This window comes from Mobula birostris, chromosome 8 (assembly GCF_030028105.1).
Source record: "Mobula birostris isolate sMobBir1 chromosome 8, sMobBir1.hap1, whole genome shotgun sequence".
NCBI classification, from domain to species: domain Eukaryota; kingdom Metazoa; phylum Chordata; class Chondrichthyes; order Myliobatiformes; family Myliobatidae; genus Mobula; species Mobula birostris.
The window spans coordinates 115,795,385-115,814,997 of NC_092377.1; the positions used below are offsets into that span (position 1 = coordinate 115,795,385).

The 19,613-nt window shown below is 41.6% G+C and overlaps 1 protein-coding gene across 2 annotated transcripts in view; it reads right to left on the reverse strand.

Moving 5' to 3' along the window:
- The window catches only part of LOC140201612 (probable methyltransferase TARBP1), a 398,438-nt gene that overhangs the window by 265,989 nt on the left and 112,836 nt on the right, over window positions 1–19,613 (reverse strand). For both annotated transcript variants that reach the window (XM_072265981.1, XM_072265979.1), the window contains 2 exons: window positions 8,704–8,798; window positions 1,947–2,108 (listed from right to left, as the gene is read on the reverse strand). In XM_072265981.1, coding sequence (XP_072122082.1) covers window positions 1,947–2,108; window positions 8,704–8,798 — 257 coding nt within the window. The remainder of the gene's footprint in view (window positions 1–1,946; window positions 2,109–8,703; window positions 8,799–19,613) is intronic.

The following is a 19,613-nucleotide window of genomic DNA, read 5'->3' on the forward strand; positions in this document are numbered from 1 at the left end:
ATGTTGTCTTGTGAACTTGGAGTTAATGAGGTGCTCAAGGAATATAAAGAATGTAAAAAGAACCTTAAGAAAGAAATTAGAAGGGCTAGAAGAAGATACGAGGCTGCTTTAGCAAGTCAGGTGAAAATAAATCCAAAGGGTTTCTACAGTTATATTAATAGCAAAAGGATAGTGAAGGATAAAATTGGTCCCTTAGAGAATCAGAGTGGACGGCTATGTGCGGAGCCAAAACACATGGGGGAGATTTTGAACAATTTCTTTTTTTCAGTATTCACTAAGCAGGACCTTGAGAGAAGTTAGTGTCTAAATAGCAGGGGCTCTGACAGAAATACTTCAAATATCATTAGAAACGGGGATGGTGCCAGAGGATTGGCGTATTGCTTATGTAGTTCCATTGTTTAAAAGGGGTTCTAACAGTAAACCTAGCAATTACTGGCCTGTGAGTTTGACATCGGTGGTGGGTAAATTGATGGAAAGTATTCTTAGAGATGGTATATATAATTATCCGGATAGACAGGGTCTAATTAGGAACAGTCAACATGGATTTGTGCGTGGAAAGTCATGATTGACAAATCTTATTGAATTTTTTTTGATCAGGTTACTAGTAAATTTGACGAGGGAAAAGCAGTGGATGTTGTCTATATGGACTTCAGTAAGTCCTTTGACAAGATTCCACATAGAAGGTGAGTTAGAAAGGTTCAATTGTTAGGCATTATTATCGAAGTAGTAAAGTGGATTAAGCAGTAGCTGGATGGGAGACGCCAGAGAGTGGTGGTGGATAACTGTGTCAGATTGGAGGACGGTGTCTAGCGGTGTACCTCAGGGATCTGTACTGTGTCCAATGTTGTTTGTCATATATATTAATGATCCGGATGATGGGGTGGTAAATTGGATTAGTAAGTATGCAGATGATACTAAGATAGGTGGCGTTGTGGATAATGAAGTAGGTTTTCAAAGCTTGCAGAGAGATTTAGGCCAGTTAGAAGAGTGGGCTGAAAGATGGCAGATGGAGTTTAATGCTGATAACTGTGAGGTGCTACATTTTGGTAGGACTAATCAAAATAGGACATACATGGTAAATGGTAGGGCATTGAAGAATGCTGTAGAACAGAGGGATCTAGGAATAATGGTGCATAGTTCCCTGAAGGTGGAATCTCATGTGGATAGGGTGGTGAAGAAAGTTTTTGGTATGCTGGCCTTTATCAATCAGAACATTGAGTATAAGAGTTGGGATGTAATGTTGAAATTGTATAAGGCATTGGTAAGGCCAAATTTGGAGTATTGTGTACAGTTCTGGTCACCGAATTATAGGAAAGATGTCAATAAAATTGAGAGAGCACAGAGGAGATTTACTAAAATATTGCCTGGGTTTCATCTCCTAAGTTACAGAGAAAGGTTAAACAAGTAAGGTCTTTATTCTTTGGAGTGTAGAAGGTTGAGGAGGGACTTGATAGAGGTGTTTAAAATTTTGAGGGGGATTGATAGAGTTGACATGGATAGGTTTTTTCCATTGCGAATGGGGGAGATTCAAATAAGAGGACATGAGTTGAGAGTTAAAGGGCAAAAGTTTAGGGGTAACATGAGGGGGAACTTCTTTACTCAGAGAGTGGTAACTGCGTGGAACGAGCTTCCAGCAGAAGTGGTTGAGGCAGGTTCGATGTTGTCATTTAAAGTTAAATTGAATAGATATTTGGACAGGAAAGGAATAGAGGGTGATGGGCTGAGTGCAAATCGGTAGAACTAGGTGAGAGTAAGAGTTCGGCACGGACTAGGAGGGCCGAGATGGCCTGTTTCCACGCTGTAATTATTATATGGTTATATGGTTATACAAATGTTTGTATATGGTTACCAATTACGAGTAGAATTGAGAGTGAAGATTAGACTTGGTGGAGTGGACAGTGTAGACTGGATGTGGTGGCAAACAACATCGGGTTAAGGTAGCATACCTTGTCGTTATTTACAGCCTGCAGATGTCGAATTGAAGCCTGTGTCAGAGAAGAGATGAAACTCCTCATCCAAGACCCTCTCCTTGCGTTGTCCACTAAAAGCATCTTCGCCACCTCACTCAGCACAGCAAGGTACAGGCTATACCTATCAAGATCCAGAACCTCAATGAAGGAAGAACAAAAGAAATTTAGAAAAATGACGGCAGAGATTGGGCTCCTTCCCCTCATTACTCTTCTGCCAATAACACAGCTAATGTTTGAGAAAATGAAACAATAATTAAGTTTATGTTTGCATTATCAAAATATACTGCAATTGAAGCAAGATTCAATAAAGAGAAAGGATTAATTTCAACTGGCATTTTTACATCCTATTTTTTGTCACTTTCATATAAATAAATTTCGGCTCACGTCATGGAATCTAAATGTATACTTTACTCAAGCTCTGCATTCATCACAGATAAACCCTGCGGAAATTACTTGGTTTTGTTTTCACAAAGGAATGGTAATTAGTTTAGATTAGATTATGAGGACACTCAGTCCTTGTTTATTGTCATTTAGAAATGCATGCATTAAAAAATGATACAACGTTCCTCCAGAATCATATCACAAGAAAACAGAGGACAAACCAAGACTAAAACTGACAAAATCACATAATTATAACATATAGTTACAACAGTGCAAAGTAATGCCATAATTTGATAAACAGCAGACCATGGGCATGGTAAAAACAAAAGTCTCAAAGTCCCGATAGACTCATCATCTCAGGCGGGCAGCAGAAGGGAGGAACTCTCCCCACCATGAACCTCCAAGCACTGCCAACTTGCCAATGCAGCACCATTGGAAGCACCCAACCGCAGCGGGTCCTTCCCAAAACTTCGAGCTTCCGACACAGCCTCTTCGAGCACCATCCTCTGCCGAGCGCTTCGACCCCGCCCCAGCTGCCGAGCAGCAAGCAAAGCCGAAGACTCGGGGCCTTCTCCTCCAGAGATTCTGGACCACACAGTAGCAGCAGCAGTGAAGCAGGCATTTCAGAAGTTTCACCAGATGTTCCTCTATGCTCTCACGTCCGTCTCCATCAAATCAGGATTGTGCACGGCACCCTACTTGACAAATAACAGACATCACCACCGGAGCGCACTGCCATCTTCTCCTCCCGCGTTTGATGTCTGATTACATGGAGCTTTAACTGATAATTCTCAATACAACACTTGGCTCAACACCTTACCCTTATAAATTCAGCATTTTCCTTTAAAATAATTACCATGCCGGACAGCATAAAGGTATGTGGAAATACTGGAAAAGTTTACCTTCACTAGTCAGTGCTCTTTATAGAAATAGATTGATGCTTATTATCTTTAAACTCTTCCCAACAAAGTTGCTCATCACTGGGCAAGTTGGAAATCACTTAAGCCAATTTGAGGCTGAGGATGATGAGTATTTTATTTGACTCAGTATCTAACCCCTTAAGGAGATAAAGCACTAGGTTTACATTAGCATTCTTTGATTTATGACTTTACTTTAAACTGACCAAGATTTAATCCTTTAATAGCAATTGTGAGCAGTTTTGGGTCCCTAAAGGAAATACTGGCATTGGAAAGGTTCCAGGGAAGGTTCACGAGAATGATCCCAGGAAGGTCAGGGTTAATCCCAGTATGAGGAGTGTTTGATGGCTCTAGGCCTATACTCACTGGAGTTTAGAAGAATAAGAAGAAATGTGTCAAATATTTAAGAAGCCTAGACAGAGTGGGCATGGAGAGGATGTTTCCAATAGTGGGAGGGTCTAGGACCAGAGGGCACAGCCTCAGGATAGAAGTATGACCCTTTAGAACAAAGATGAGAACGAATTTATTTCATCAGAGTGTGAATCTGTGGAATTCATTGCCATAGACAGTTGTGCAAGCCAGGTCATGTGGTTTATTTAAAGTGGAGGTTGAGAAGTTCTTGATTAGCCAGGACATCAAAGGTTACGGGAGAAGGCAGGAGAATGGAGTTGAGAGGGATAATAAATCAGCCACAATGGAATGGCATAGCAGACTCGATGGGCCAAATGGCCTAATTCTACTCCTATATCTTACGGACATCTATATTTTCCAGTGAATGAAGCAGCCATGCCTATTTGCAGTGGGACCTCGACAATACTGAAAAAAAATGTTTTACATCACAAAATACGTTTGACTGAAAAAAATGTTTTACATCACAAAATAGTCAGGTAATGAGCAAGTCCACTAAGTAAAATCAAAATAAAATACAGTGGAAGTGCTAGCTATGGAGAATACAAAATGGTTCAGGTCAATGAACTTTCAATAGAAGGAGAAATGAAAGGACACTGTAAGGGCATCAAAGATTACCAGGAGAAGGCAAGAGAATGGGTTCAAGGGAACAGTATATCAGCAGTGATGGAACGAAAGAACAGATTTTGATGGGCCGAATGGCTTAATTCTGCTCCTATGTCTCAGAGAAGAGGACAAAACTACAGGTTAAAAACATTGCAGATGCTGCAAATCTGAAATTAAAGCTCTGCATCCATCGTTGGTACACAATGGCAACAAGAACTCCCTATAAAATAAATACTGGTTACTTACCTACCATACTTGAACAGCATCTTTCACATCTAAGACTTTAGCCAGCAAGGACAGGGATAGCTGGTGCATCAGAACACCACCTTTAGGACAACTTCCAACACAAAGAGTCCTTCATAATAGCTGGCTAACCCAATAGCACTGTAATGTGAACCTGCAGTAGTTTACAGCAGAGACTCACCATAACATACAAGAGGAGAATAGTAAAGGGCATTAAATGCTGGACTTGCCAACAATGGACACATCCTGCAAATGAGTTGAAAACAACTGCAGCCTACAACTTGGCTGTAACTTCACGAGCATCAAAAATTAAAAAAAAAATCAATGGCATAGATTTAAACAAGAAATGTTATTAGATTTCCATTTAAATAATACCAAGATTATGGATGCTGTATTGGAAATGTTATTTCACTTTATCACTCAGTGGTCAGTTTAATCACTACCTCCTGTACCTAATAAAGAGGCCACTGAGTGTATGTTCATGGTCTTCTGCAGCTGTAGCCCATCTACTTCAATATTTGTCAAGTTGTGCATTCAGAGATGCTTTTCTGCACACCATTGTTGTAAAACATGACTGTCGCCTTCCTGTCTGGCCATTCTTCTCTGACCTCTCTCATTAAACAAGCCATTTTCACTCACAGAGTGCTGCTCACTGGATGTTTTTTTTTCACTATTCTCTCAAAACCAGGCGTTCCCAACCTGGGATCCACAGACCTCTTACTGAATGGTATTGATCCATGGCATTAAAACAGGTTGGGAGAGGGGTTCCGGTGACATCATCGTTCAGAATGGCAGTTTAAATCAACAGCTCCTCCGGAAAAACGCATATTTTGCCCCGTTAATCCATCAAATATAAGATCTTTCGAAAATATCTGAATTGATAAGGGGGGCAAGAATGGGGAGAAAGAATCGAGATAAAAAAAAGCACCACTGCGGAGCCTATGGAAGAGGGAGGTACAGCGCGCGGCTCTCCTACACGTGCGCGTGGCGACGCAGCTGAAGATGGGCCAAGTGCAGGCGAAGCGGCAAATATGATAAGGATTCTGGAAGAGGTAAGGGAAGTCCAAAAAGATATAAAGCAGCAACTCAATGATATAAAGTCAGAGCTCACCAACATCAATCAGAAAATAGCCGTGGCAGAGACTCAAATTGAGAAGATGGAAGATTGCACGCAAAACATGGAACAGATACTAAGTAAGACGATAAAAATATTAAATCAACAGGAAAGTAAATTGCTTGACCAGGAGGAAAAATCGCGATGGAAAAATATCAGGATTTATAATGTTCCCGAAGGAGCGGAGGGATTGTCAATGATGGACTTTATAGACAAGCTGCTACCGGAAGCGCTGGAGATTCCTCAGACTACGGAGATTAAAATTGAAAGGGCGCACTGTTCGCTTGTCCAGCAGCCTCCCGGAGACACAGAAGATAAACCACGTTCTATAGTACTTAGATTCCTTCGATTCAAGAGCAAGGTGGAGATTCTACGAAGGGCCTGGGGTAAGAAGAGGGTGTTTTGGAATGGGAAGTTAGGATACTTCGATCATGATTACTCCCTGGCAGTCCTACAGAAACGGAAGGAACATTCCAAAGCAAAACGAATAATAAAGCAAAAAAAGATTAAATTCCAAACCCCATACCCTGCTAAACTGAGAGTATTTTACCAAGAAGGGATGCGACTGTACCAGACAGTGGAGGAGGCGACTACAGACATGAACAACAGAGGACTGTCCATTAGCGTGGTCAAACCAAGAGAAACTCTGGCTGAGCAGTTGTCCTGAGCTGCTTGGGAAATAGTAAGAGAACCTTGAAAGCAGGGGACGGGAACAGGACGAGAGAAGGATTTTAGGAAGAGACTGTCAGTTCTCCGAGGGCAGCCCTCACCTCCTCCAGAAGAGCCATGAGGTTTGGCTAACTTTAAAAGTACTGATAAACTAAACGGAAGCAAAAATAGGCAGTGATGTACCTGTCTCAAGAAATACGTGTTATAACGTGGATTTTATATTACTCTATTTTTTTTTTAAATTCATTTATTCATTCCTTTTCCCCACCTAAATGAGAATATATACATGGGAGGTATACACAGGGAAATCATTTCTGTGTAATGGAAGCAACACACAAAGTTGCTGGTGAACGCAGCAGGCCAGGCAGCATCTCTAGGAAGAGGTACAGTTGACGTTTCAAGCCAAGACCCTTCGTCAGGACTAACTGAAAGAATAGCTAGTAAGAGATTTGAAAGTGGGAGGGGGAGGGGGAGATCCAAAATTATATGAGAAGACAGGAGGGGGAGGGATGGAGCCAAGAGCTGGACAGTTGATTGGTAAAAGGGATATGAGAGGATCATGGGACAGGAGGCCTAGGGAGAAAGAAAGGTGGGGGAACCCAGAGGATGGGCAAGGGGTATAGTGAGAGGGATAGAGGGAGAAAAAGGAGAGAGAGAAAAAGAAAAAGAATGTGTGTATATAAATAAGTAACGGATGGGGTACGAGGGGGAGTTGGGGCATTAGTGGAAGTTTGAGAAGTCAGTGTTCATGCCATCAGGTTGGAGGCTACCCAGACGGAATATAAGGTGTTGTTCCTCCAACTTGAGTGTGACTTCATCTTTACAGTAGAGGAGGCCGTGGATAGACATATCAGAATAGAAATGGGACGTGGAATTAAAATGTGTGGCCACTTTTTCTCTCTCTCCTTTTTCTCCTTCTGTCCCTCTCACTATACCGCTTGCCCATCCTCTGGATTCCGCCCCCCCGCCTTTTCTTTCTCCCTGGGCATCCTGTCCCATGATCCTCTCATATCCCTTTTGCCAATCACCTGTCCAGCTCTTGGCTCCATCCCTCCCCCTCCTGTCTTCTCCTATCATTTTGGATCTCCCCCTCTCCCTCCCACTTTCGAATATCTTACTAGCTCTTCCTTCAGTTAGTCCTGACGAAGGGTCTCGGCCTGAAACGTTGACTGCACCTCTTCCTACAGATGCTGCCTGGCCTGCTGCGTTCACCAGCAACTTTGATGTGTGTTGCTTGAATTTCCAACATCTGCAGATTTCCTCATGTCTGGGTAATGGACATAGCTTTTTTCAAATTTACTTTTATAGGTACTGCAGTGGGGGCCCTCAACCCACAGGTAGGAGGGGCTATCCCCCACAGCTAGACTTTTCTTCTAGCCCAACCCAGGGTCATCTAGAGACCCCAGCCTTGGAATCACACCTTCGTTACCTTTTTTTTAATTATTCACTTTTCTTGGTTCTTATTTGTTCAGGGAGTAGATCGATTAAGTTACATCCTGCAAATTTCAATGATATACTAACAGATAAATACACTTAGAGAGTAAGACCATATATTTTAGGTATATACCTCAAGAATGGTTGAAAAGAGATAAATATAAATACTTAATGAATGTACTGCTGGTGGCTGGTAAAAAGGCCCTTACTAGGAAATGGTTATCTCAGGACAGCCCAACTTTAAATGTATGGATGGTAATTACAATGGACATTTACAAAATGGAGAAGATAACATCTGTTAATCATAAGTTGGAACAATTGTATTCATACTGGAAAAAATGGTTTGACTACATAACACCTCATAGGCCTGATTTTATTCTCACAATCAATGAATATGTTGTAAAAAAAAAATCACTCCCTACTCTGTACATAGTTTTCTTCTTTCAACTGTTCTTTCTTTCCTCTTCTTTCTATAGGTGTATACCTCAGATAAATATTATGTGGAGATCTATGACAAATATGATTATATGATATATATGTACAGTATCTGAAATACATCTTATGGAAATGTTTGTTTGATGATGAAACTCAATAAAAAATAAATTACAAAAAAGAAACAGGTTGGGAACTCATGCTCTAAACTCTGGAAACTGTTGTGTATGAAAATCCCAGGAGTTGAACAGCTTCTGAGATACTCAAACAACCTCATCTGGCACCAAGAATCATTCCAGGGTCAAAGTAACTTAGATCACATTTTTCCTCATTCTGGTCTGAACAAGAATTGAACCTCTTAGCCATGCTTAAGTGCTTTTATGCATTGAGTTGCTGTCACATGATTGTTTGCATTAATGAGCAGTTATATAGGTACAACTAATAAAATGCCCACTAAGTTTATTAACAGAGCTATTCAGACCACAGTCATGTTTGAAATGAATAGGTTAAACAAACTAGTAATACTTACTGTTTGTAATTCACTTGTCAATCTCCTCTGCATGTACTCTAAAACTTGCTCCACTGTAGACATGACACATCTTTGCAAATCATTCAGGACCCTATCTATAGACAAAAGGAATAAGTGGTTTAGACAAATTCATCTAGTTCATAAAAGTTGTTTTCTCAAGTTAACAATGGCCTAGCAGCAAAAATAAAATTTAAAATTTGATCAATCATCAGGAACATGTTCACTACATTGCAAAAACATCACAAAATCTGAAGCGTAATCAGTGTCAACAATATTTTGTATAATTAGATTAAGTCTGTCACGAGCCAGTGCTTATGCCGGTTTCCGTGGTGTGAAGCAACTGAGAGTGCAAGACTCCCCCACCCCCGGATAGGACACCAATCTGTCGCGAGGTTAACCCCCAGCATTTTTGCCGGTACCCATTCTCAGCTGGGTAGACTGGAGCATTGTGTGGTTAAGTGCCTTGCTCAAGGACACACACGCTACCTCAGCCAAGGCTTGAACCCACGACCTTCAGATAGCTAGTCCAACGCCTTAACCACTTGGCCACACGCCACACATTTTGTAGAATGCATGACAATAACCTATGAATGTCAGGCACAAAAAAGTGTTCAAGGTACCAAGCCAGCTCTGCAGAGAACACACTGTGCCTTCTAAAACAACTATCACTGTATTTCATTAAAACTAAAAGAACTGTTTGTTAATTTAAGGTTGGGATTAGAAATAGGATTTGTTTTTAAATGGGACGCAGTCACCTGTCAGTCTAGATACCGAATTAATATTAAAATCTACCCCTGAAGAACATCCATGGAACTTGGGTGTTAAGCCAAGACAGTGACGAGATGATAGATACACCAGTGACTATATTATTGCACTAATGGATATGTTAAAATCCTACCATGCTAACTGTGGAATTCCAAGCAAAATGCCACAATGTCTCATGTAAAACCATGGAAGATATAAAATCACAATGCACAATGAAGAATACATGAACATCATGCAAAGACAATTTAATCTTTAATTAAATGATTAAACATACAATATTTTTACTGAAGTTCTGTGGTACATAAATAAATCCCAATTCCCAGTTTTCTGAATTGGAAGGTAGGTTCACATTAACAAAGTTCGAAGTAAAATTTATTATCAAAGTACATATACAGATGCAAGACAAAATTTGTGAACACCTGGTTTTCTGCATTAATTGCTCCTAAAATGTGACCTGATCTTCACCTAAGTCACAATAATAGACAAACACAATCTGCCTAGACAAATAATTGTACTTTTCATGTCTTTATTGAACACATTATTTAATCATTCACAGTCCAGGCTAGAAAAAGTATGTGAACCCTTGTATGTAGTAACAGGTGGAACCTCCTTTAGCAGCAATAATCTCCACCAAACATTTCCTGTAGCTGCTGATCAGACCTGCACAACAGCAAGGAGGAATTTTAGACCATCCCTCCATACAAAACTGTTTCAGTTCATCAATATTTCTAGGATACCAGCATTAACAGCCCTCTTCAGGTTATGCCACAGCATCTCAATTGGGTTCAAGTCTGGACTCTGACTTGGCCATTCCAAACATGAATTTTCTTCTTTTTAAACCACTCTTGTGTTTCAGATTATTGTCTTGTTGCATCATTTAACCTCTATTAAACATCAGGTGATGGAACACTATCATGACAGTCTCCTGTAAAATGCCTTGTTACAACATTGATTTTATTATTTCCTCAACGATTGCAAGCTGTCAAGGCCCTGAGGCAGCAAAGCAGCCCCAAACAATGACACGCTTCACAGTTGGGCAGAGGTTTTGGTGTTTTTCTGCAAAAAAGTTCAACTTTTGGCTCATCTGTCTACAGAACATTGTTCCAGAAGCATGTGGAACATCCAGGTGGCCTTTTGCAACATGCAGAATTGTTATTTTTGGACAGCACTAGTTTCCTCTGTGGTGTCCTTCCATGAACACCATTCTTGTTCAGTGTTTTTCTTATAGTGGACACATGAACAGAGATTTTATCTAGTTCTAGAGATTCTGCGGATCTTTTGCTTTTACCATCGGGTTCTTTTTCGTCTCCTTCAGCATTTCACACTGTGCTCTTGGTATGATCTTTGCAGGATGCCCACTCCTAGGGAGAGTAGCAACAGTACTGAGCTTCCTCCATTTGTGGGCAATCTCTCTTACTGTGGACTGAGGAACACTCAGGTCTTTAAAAATACTTTTGTAGCCTTCTCCAGCTTGGTGCATCTCTACGATTCCTCTAAGGTCCTCTGAAAGTTGTTTTGAATGAGGCATGGTAAAGATAAGCACATCTTGAGAAGATATCCCTATCGTATGTGCCTTTACCACTACTCCTGGCAGCACCTTCCACACATCTACCACATCCTGTGCAAAAAGAAACTACCTCTGACATCTCCTCTATACTTCCCTACCTTAAAGTTATGTCCTCTTGTATTAGCCATTTCTGCCCTGGGAAAAAGTCTCTGGCTGTCCACTCAATCAATAGTTCTTCTAATCTGGTACACATCTATCGAGTCGCCTCTCATCCTACTTCAGTACAAAGAGAACAGACCTCGCTCACTCAACCTAGCCTCATAAGACATGCCCTCTAATCCAGACAGCATCCTGGTATATCTCCTGTGCACCATCTATTCCAGCAGACTCAGGAGGAAAGCAAACAGCATAACCAGAGACACCACACACTTCGGTCACTCCCTGTTTGACCCGCTGCCGTCCAGCAAAAGTTTCAGGACACTAAAAGCCAGAACAAATAGACTGAGGAACAGCTTCTATCCCAGAGCTGCGGCCTCCATCACACCACTCCCACAGAACAATGACTGAAACTGTGAGCACACACAAGGACTCAAATACTTGCACTAACTGCACTTTGTGCATTACCATGATATTCTGGTGCTGCTGCAACTTATTTTCTGCTACTTAACTATTTAATACTGTTTTTCTATTACTGTCTTGTTTTTATCTACCACTTTATTTAACTGCCTGAGAGGAAGCCAAACAGAGTTTCATTGTACCTATGTATAATGACAATAAAGATCATTCAATTCAATTCAACCCTCTCTAAAGCATCCACATCCTTCCTATAATGAGGCGACCAGAATTGAACAGAATTTGCCAAGTGCAGTCTGAACAGCATTTTATAGGACTCAAAGCTCTTGAACTCAATCCCCGGACTAATGAAGGCAATACAGCATATGCCTTCTTAATCACCCTATCATTTAAGAGACTCTTAGACAGACAGATGGATGAAATGAAAAACAGAGGGCTATGTGGGAGGGAAGGGTTAGATTGATCTTGAAGCAGGTTAGAATGTCAGCACATCATGGGCCAAAGGACCTGTACTGTTCTATGTTGTGTACCTCTAAAAATGCTTGTTATTAAGCTACAACTATAGATCTTGAGACACAGTACATAATGATGATGATGATAGATATCAAACCCCAAGATCTCTCTATTCCTTCACACTGTTAAGGACAATTTCATTAACCCTGTATTCTGTCTTCAAGTTTGAGAGAGATTTTGGCAAATCTAAGGAAAGCAAAGGGGAAAAAAATCAGCTCCAAGTAAAAACCTCATGTGAAGCCTAGCTGTAATGAAGTTTATTTTTAAAACAGTTGAGAATTGATATTCACATCTTTCTTGCCCTTTGCATGTCACTGTATTTCAGTCAGACTGACACCTGGCTTAAAACTGCTTCTAGTGACCTAAAATGGCAATTAGAAATTCAACACAGGTTGACCACCTAGAACTGCAGACATTACATAAATAGACATGATGATCTTTAGTTAAAAGCAAAATCTTATTAAAAATAACGAGCAAAGACATGCAAACATGAGATGGATGAGTTCATAAGTGTAACTGAAGGCATGCTGGCAGTTGTGGAAGATTCCACTTTGCTTTCTGATTGGTTGCAAACTACACGGTTAGCAAAGTCTAATCAGACCCACAACCAGAGAATTACATTCTGTAAAAAACTGTGAAGCATTTTAGACGGCAAGAGTCAATCTATTAATGAAAGTCTGCTCTTTATAACACTCACAGAAGGCAAGTGTAACATATTTTCACACTGTTTCTTATTTTAGATGAAGCAAATAACTGTGTGATTTCAGACATTTGAAAATTCACATCAACTGTTCAATTCCATTTTTTTAAAAAATCCCTTAATTATTATCACAGGATTAACTGTCACTTAAAGGATTTACAAAAGAAATCAGGGTAATCTCCTTCTCCCATGTGAAATATAAGCAGCAATAGAGAAAAAGCAGTTGCCACTGATAATTATGCTCATCTCAGTGTTATTCAGGTCCAACAAAACCAGTCATCAACTATTCTTGCCAAGATTTCCCTACAAAACCTCATTTTACAAAAGACCTTGCTCCCAAATTCACTCCAAAAGAAGTACACAACTTATCAGAATCAAATTTAATGTCGTGAAATTTGTTATTTTGCGGCAGCAGTACATTGAAATACATAACAATAAAATCAATAGATTACAATAAGCATATTTTTAAAAAGAAAATTAAATTAAATAAATAGTGCATAAGAGAGGAAAAAATATAGAGCAAGTATTCATGGGTTCAATGTCCATTCAGAAAACTGATGGCAGAAGGGTAAAAGCTGCTCTTGAAACGGACTTCAGGGTCCTGAACCCTCTCCTTGATGGTAGTAATGAGAAGAGGGTATGCTCTGGGTGACGGGAGCCCTTTTTGATGCATTGCCTTTTGAAGGTGTCCTGGATTCCAGGGAGGCTAGTGCCCATGAGGACTTGCTAAAGAAAACTAATTCTTAAAAGATTTATTATTCTCTGTCTTTAATGGCTTCTTTATAAAAACAAACAAGGGATATATTTGGTTATTATTTGGATTGCAAAGGAGATTTTTTGAAATGCATTCCTAAAATAATTCGGTATCCCTACCACCCATCGCACAATCTCTTTGACCCACTACTGCCTGGAAGGAGGTGCAGAAGCATCAGGACAAGGACTGCCAGACTAGGTAACAGCTTCTTCCCTCAGGCTGAGAGACTAATGAACACCTTGCAACCACTGAGATTACATCACTAGGGCAGCAAGCTGTTTACTGTTTATCTGTGCTGTATACTTAGCACCCATTTTTAATTATATTTGATTAACTTATTTGTGGTAATATTTCGGTTTATGCATCGTGCGTGATACATATACTGTGGCTGTTGTTTTATTTGGTTGTATATATGTACAGTTGAATGATAATAAGCTTCAACTTGAAGGCTTTGATGCAACTGTTGTACCCAGGCATAGATACATCAGTAAGTTCATAGAGAAAGTCTTCTTTCTGAATGTCAACAAAGAATAATGTTTGAGATCCCATATTTCAGTAAGAATGGCTTCTCTGAAATCCTACACTAATTCTAGGCTGCACGAGTTCCTCAGGGCAGTGCCTTGTGGCTGAACCTTTCTTGAGAATTGGACAGTAGGCAAGGAAATAGCTTAGGTGTTCAGACTGCAACACCTTAATAGTATTGATATATCTGACCCATAAAAGCACTGATTGAACACAATCTTATGCACCTCCTATTGACGTGAAAGGCATTATCATTAGCTGGCCACACATTGCATGGGGTGATCTTTATCAGAACATAACTAGAACAGTTGCATTCATACTGCCACTGCAAAAATAGGTCAGAGCAACATATTCTACAGTGAACTATTTCACTCCTGAATTCATGAAGCTTTTCTACATCAGCAGGACATGTGCATGGTAAGAAATGGTTGTGGCCTGGGAGGCTCTGGGGAGGACCTTTGGACAGAGGACAATGAGGATGAATGTTTGCAGTAATGCCACGCTGGCATTAGAGCCTGTGCAAGTTCTCAAGAAGTACAGGAGCCTCAAGACCCACACTCAGCATTTTAGAACAGTTTCTTCCCATCCACCATCAGATTTTTAAATAATCCATGAACATTACCTCACTACTTTGCTCTCTTACTGCACCATGTATTATGTATTTCTTGTTGTAACTTATAGTAATTTTTGATGTCTTGCACTGTATTGCTACCACAAAACCAGAAATTTCACAATTTTGAAGAAATGAGAAAGGATCTAAAAAGCGTGGATTAGAACAGGTTGTTCTCTGGCAAAGATGTGATTGGTAGGTGAGAAGCCTTCAAAGGGGAAATTTTGAGAGTGCAGAGTTTGTATGTTCCTGTCAGGATTAAAGGCAAATTGAATAGGAATAAGGAACCTTGGTTCTCAAGGGATATTGCAACTCTGATAAAGAAGAAGAGGGAGTTGTATGAAATGTATAGGAAACGGGGTAAATCAGGTGCTTGAGGAGTATAAGAAGTGCAAGAAAATACTTAAGAAAGAAATCAGGAGGGCAAAAAGACGACATGAGGTTGCCTTGGCAGTCAAAGTGAAGGATAATCCAAAGAGCTTTTACAAGTATATTAAGAGCAAAAAGATTGTAAGGGATAAAATTGGTCCTCTTGAAGATCAGAGTGGTCGGCTTTGTGCGGAACCAAAGGAAATGGGCGAGATCTTAAATAGGTTTTTTTGCGTCTGTATTTACTAAGGAAGCTGGCATGAAATCCATGGAATTGAGGGAATCAAGTAGTGAGACCATGGAAACTGTACAGATTGAAAAGGAGGAGGTGCTTGCTGTCTTGAGGAAAATTAAAGTGGATAAATCCCCGGGATCTGACAGAGTGTTCCCTCGGACCTTGAAGGAGACTAGTGTTGAAATTGCGGGGGCCCTGGCAGAAATACTTAAAATGTCGCTGTCTACGGGTGAAGTGCCGGAGGATTGGAGAGTGGTTCATGTTGTTCCGTTGTTTAAAAAAGGATCGAAAAGTAATCAGGGAAATTATAGGCCGGTGAGTTTAACGTCAGTAGTAGGCAAGTTATTAGAGGGAGTACTAAGTAACAGAATCTACAAGCATTTGGATAGGGGCTTATTAGGGAGAGTCAACATGGCTTTGTGCGTGTAGGTCATGTTTGACCAATCTGTCGGAGTTTTTCGAGGAGGTTACCAGGAAAGTGGATGAAGGGAAGGCAGTGGATATTGTCTACATGGACTTCAGTAAGGCCTTTGACAAGGTCCCACATGGGAGGTTAGTTAGGAAAATTCATTTGCTAGGTGTACATGGAGAGGTGGTAAATTGGATTAGACATTGGCTCGAAGGAAGAAGCCAGAGAGTGGTGGTAGAGAATTGCTTCTCTGAGTGGAGGCCTGTGACTAGTGGTGTGCCACAGAGATCAGTGCTGGGTCCATTGTTATTTGTCATCTATATCAATGATCTGGATGATAATGTGGTAAATTGGATCAGCAAGTTTGCTGATGATACAAAGATTGGAGGTGTAGTAGACAGTGAGGAAGGTTTTCAGAGCCTGCAGGGGGACTTGGACCAGCTGGAAAAATGGGCTGAAAAATGGCAGATGGAGTTTAATACTGACAAGTGTGAGGTATTGCACATTGGAAGGACAAACCAACGTAGAACATATAGGGTTAATGGTAAGGCACTGAGGAGTGCAGTGGAACAGAGGAATCTGGGAATACAGATACAAAATTCCCTAAAACTGTCGTCACAGGTAGATAGGGTCGTAAAGAGAGCTTTTGGTACATTGGCCTTTATTAATCAAAGTATTGAGTATAAGAGCTGGAATGTTATGATGAGGTTGTATAAGGCATTGGTGAGGCCGAATCTGGAGTATTATGTTCAGTTTTGGTCAGCAAATTACAGGAAGAATATAAATAAGGTTGAAAGAGTGCAGAGAAGGTTTACAAGGATGTTGCTGGGACTTGAGAAACTCAGTTACAGAGAAAGGTTGAATAGGTTAGGACTTTATTCCCTGAAGCGTAGAAGAATGAGGGGAGATTTGATAGAGGTATATAAAATTATGATGGGTATAGATAGAGTGAATGCAAGCCGGCTTTTTCCACTGAGGCAAGGGGAGAAAAAAACCAGAGGACATGGGTTAAGGGTGAGGGGGGAAAAGTTTAAAGGGAACATTAGGGGGGGCTTCTTCACACAGAGAGTGGTGGGAGTATGGAATGAGCTGCCAGACAAGGTGGTAAATGCAGGTTCTTTTTAACATTTAAGAATAAATTGGACAGATACATGGATGGGAGGTGTATGGAGGGATATGGTCCGTGTGCAGGTCAGTGGGACTAGGCAGAAAATGGTCACAGCCAAGAAGGGCCAAAGGGCCTGTTTCTGTGCTGTAGTTTCTATGGTTCTATTAATATGTCAGTAATAAAAAACCTGATTCTGAGTAAGATGCAACCTTCTGAAACATAGAAAATATGTTCAATTCTGCCACTGCCTGTACATTCTCCCTGTGACCAGATGGGTTTGCCCACATTCCAAACATATACGAATTAGTAGGTAACATTGGTCCTTCTGGTGTCATGGGGCATTGTGAACTTGTAGGGCTGCAAAGGCCTGTTACCACACTGTATCAATAAATAAATTCACAGAGGCGATGCGGGGAGATGATTCCCCTGGCTAGGGTGTCAAGAACTGGGGCAGGAACACAGTCTCAAATTAAAGGGCGAGGTCACCTAGGATTTTCCCTCAGGATCAATAAAGTATGACTATGACTATTTTTTCCTTTAACAGGTGATGAATCTTTGGAATTCTCCACTCTAGGGAACTGGAGAAGCTCAGTTGCCGCATTGAAAACTTCTGTATATTAGGGGATAGAGGAATATGGGGATTGGAGATGACAAGAGTGCTGGTTCAGAGAACCAGGGGCAATCTAGTTGAATGGCTGAGCAGCTTCTGGAGAACAACTGGCCTACTCCTATTCTTTTTCTGGGTTAAATGCCAACACTTAACTGGTTCATGGTTTCCAGAGAAGGTTCACTGCATTAATCAGGTTTATTTTAGTAACAAGCATTATCTTTAACTCAGCTGCAGCGACTTTGCAAAATATATTTGTGTTTTGTTCTTTCTGTTACTGTTACTCATAAATCTGTGAACTTTTTCCTTTGATCTTTTTCACTTTCTCATGTCCCATCCAGATATTTATCATCCAGCTTGCATCTTAACCACTGCTATTCCCCGTTCACTCCGAAGTTATCTGATTGCGTCTTCTTCAACTCAACATTGTTGACTTTGCTTTTCTGGCTACTTTTTTCTGACCACAGATAACCAATCAATCAATCATTGCTCACTCTCTAATGACGTACACTAACGTTAAGGATGCATATAGCTCCTCTTCTCCCCCCCTCCCCCCCCCCACTGGGAAGGTCAGATCACAACCTGCTGCATCTAAAACCCTGCTACGTGCCCCTGGTGAAGAGTAAACCAGCAACCTCGAGGACAGTGAGAAAATGGTCGGAGGAGGTTTATGAGGCACTCCAGGGTTGTTTTGAGGTGACTGACTGGCAGGCACTCTGTGAGCAACATGGAGAGGATATTGATGGGCTCACAGTGTGCATCACTGATTACATCAACTTCTGTGTGGACTGCAATGTTCTGACAAGAACTGTCCTTTGTTATTCAAATAACAAGCCATGGGTGACAAAGGACATTAAGGACATCCTGTACGCTAAAAAGAGGGCATTTAGAGATGGAAATAGGGAGGAGCTGAGGGCAATACAGAGGGACCTGAAAGCCAGGATCAGGGAGGCTAAAGACAGGTACAGGAGGAAGCTTGAGTGGAAACTCCAGCAGAACAACATGAGAGAGGTCTGGAGGGGGATGAGGACCATCACTGGGTTCCGGCAAACTAGCAACAGAGGAGTTGAAGGCAGTGTGGACAGGGCCAATGAACTTAACCTGTTCTTTAACAGATTTGACATTGTGGCCCCTGCCCATCCCCCACGAGCCATCTGTTGTCGGCCCCCAACCAACACATATTCCACTCTCCCCTCCTACCCCTCCTCACAGTCCCCCACCCTGCTCTCATGACTATACCCCTTCCCTACACGAAACCACCACGGTGGGCTTCACAGCTGAACGGGTGAGAAGACAGCTGAAACGTCTCAACCCAAGCAAGGCTGCAGGACCGGATGGTGTCAGTACCAGGGTGCTGAAAGCCTGTGCCCCTCAGCTATGTGGAGTACTTCGCCATGTATTCAACCTGAGCCTGAGACTCCGGAGGGTTCTTGTACTGTGGAAGACGTCCTGCCTCGTCCCTGTGCCGAAGATGCCGCGCCCCAGCAGCCTCAATGACTACAGACCGGTGGCATTGACCTCCCACATCATGAAGACCCTGGAGAGACTTGTTCTGGAGCTGCTCCGGCCTATGGTCAGGCCACACTTAGATACCCTCCAGTTCGCCTACCAGCCCCGACTAGGAGTTGAGGATGCCATCCTCTACCTGCTGAACCGTGTCTACGCCCACCTGGACAAGCCAGCGAGCACTGTGAGGGTCATGTTTTTTGACTTCCCCAGTGCGTTCAACAGCATCCGCCCTGCTCTGCTGGGGAAGAAGCTGACAGTGATGCAGGTGGATGCTTCCCTGGTGTCATGGATTCTTGATTAACTGACTGGCAGACCACAGTACGTGTGCTTGCAACATCGTGTGTCCGACAGAGTGATCAGCAGCACTGGGGCTCCACAGGGGACTGTCTTGTCTCCCTTTCTCTTCACCATTTACACATCGGACTTCAACTACTGCACAGAGTCTTGTCATCTTCAGAAGTTTTCGGATGACTCTGTCATAGTTGGATGCATCAGCAAGGGAGATAAGGTTGAGTACAGGGCTACGGTAGGAAACTTTGTCACATGGTGTGAGCAGAATTATCTGCAGCTTATGTGAAAAAGACTAAGGAGCTGGTGGTGGACCTGAGGAGAGCTAAGGTACCGGTGACACCTGCTTCCATCCAGGGGGTCAGTGTGGAGATGGTGGAGGATTACAAACACCTGGGGATGCGAACTGACAATAAACTGGACTGGTCAAAGAACACTGAG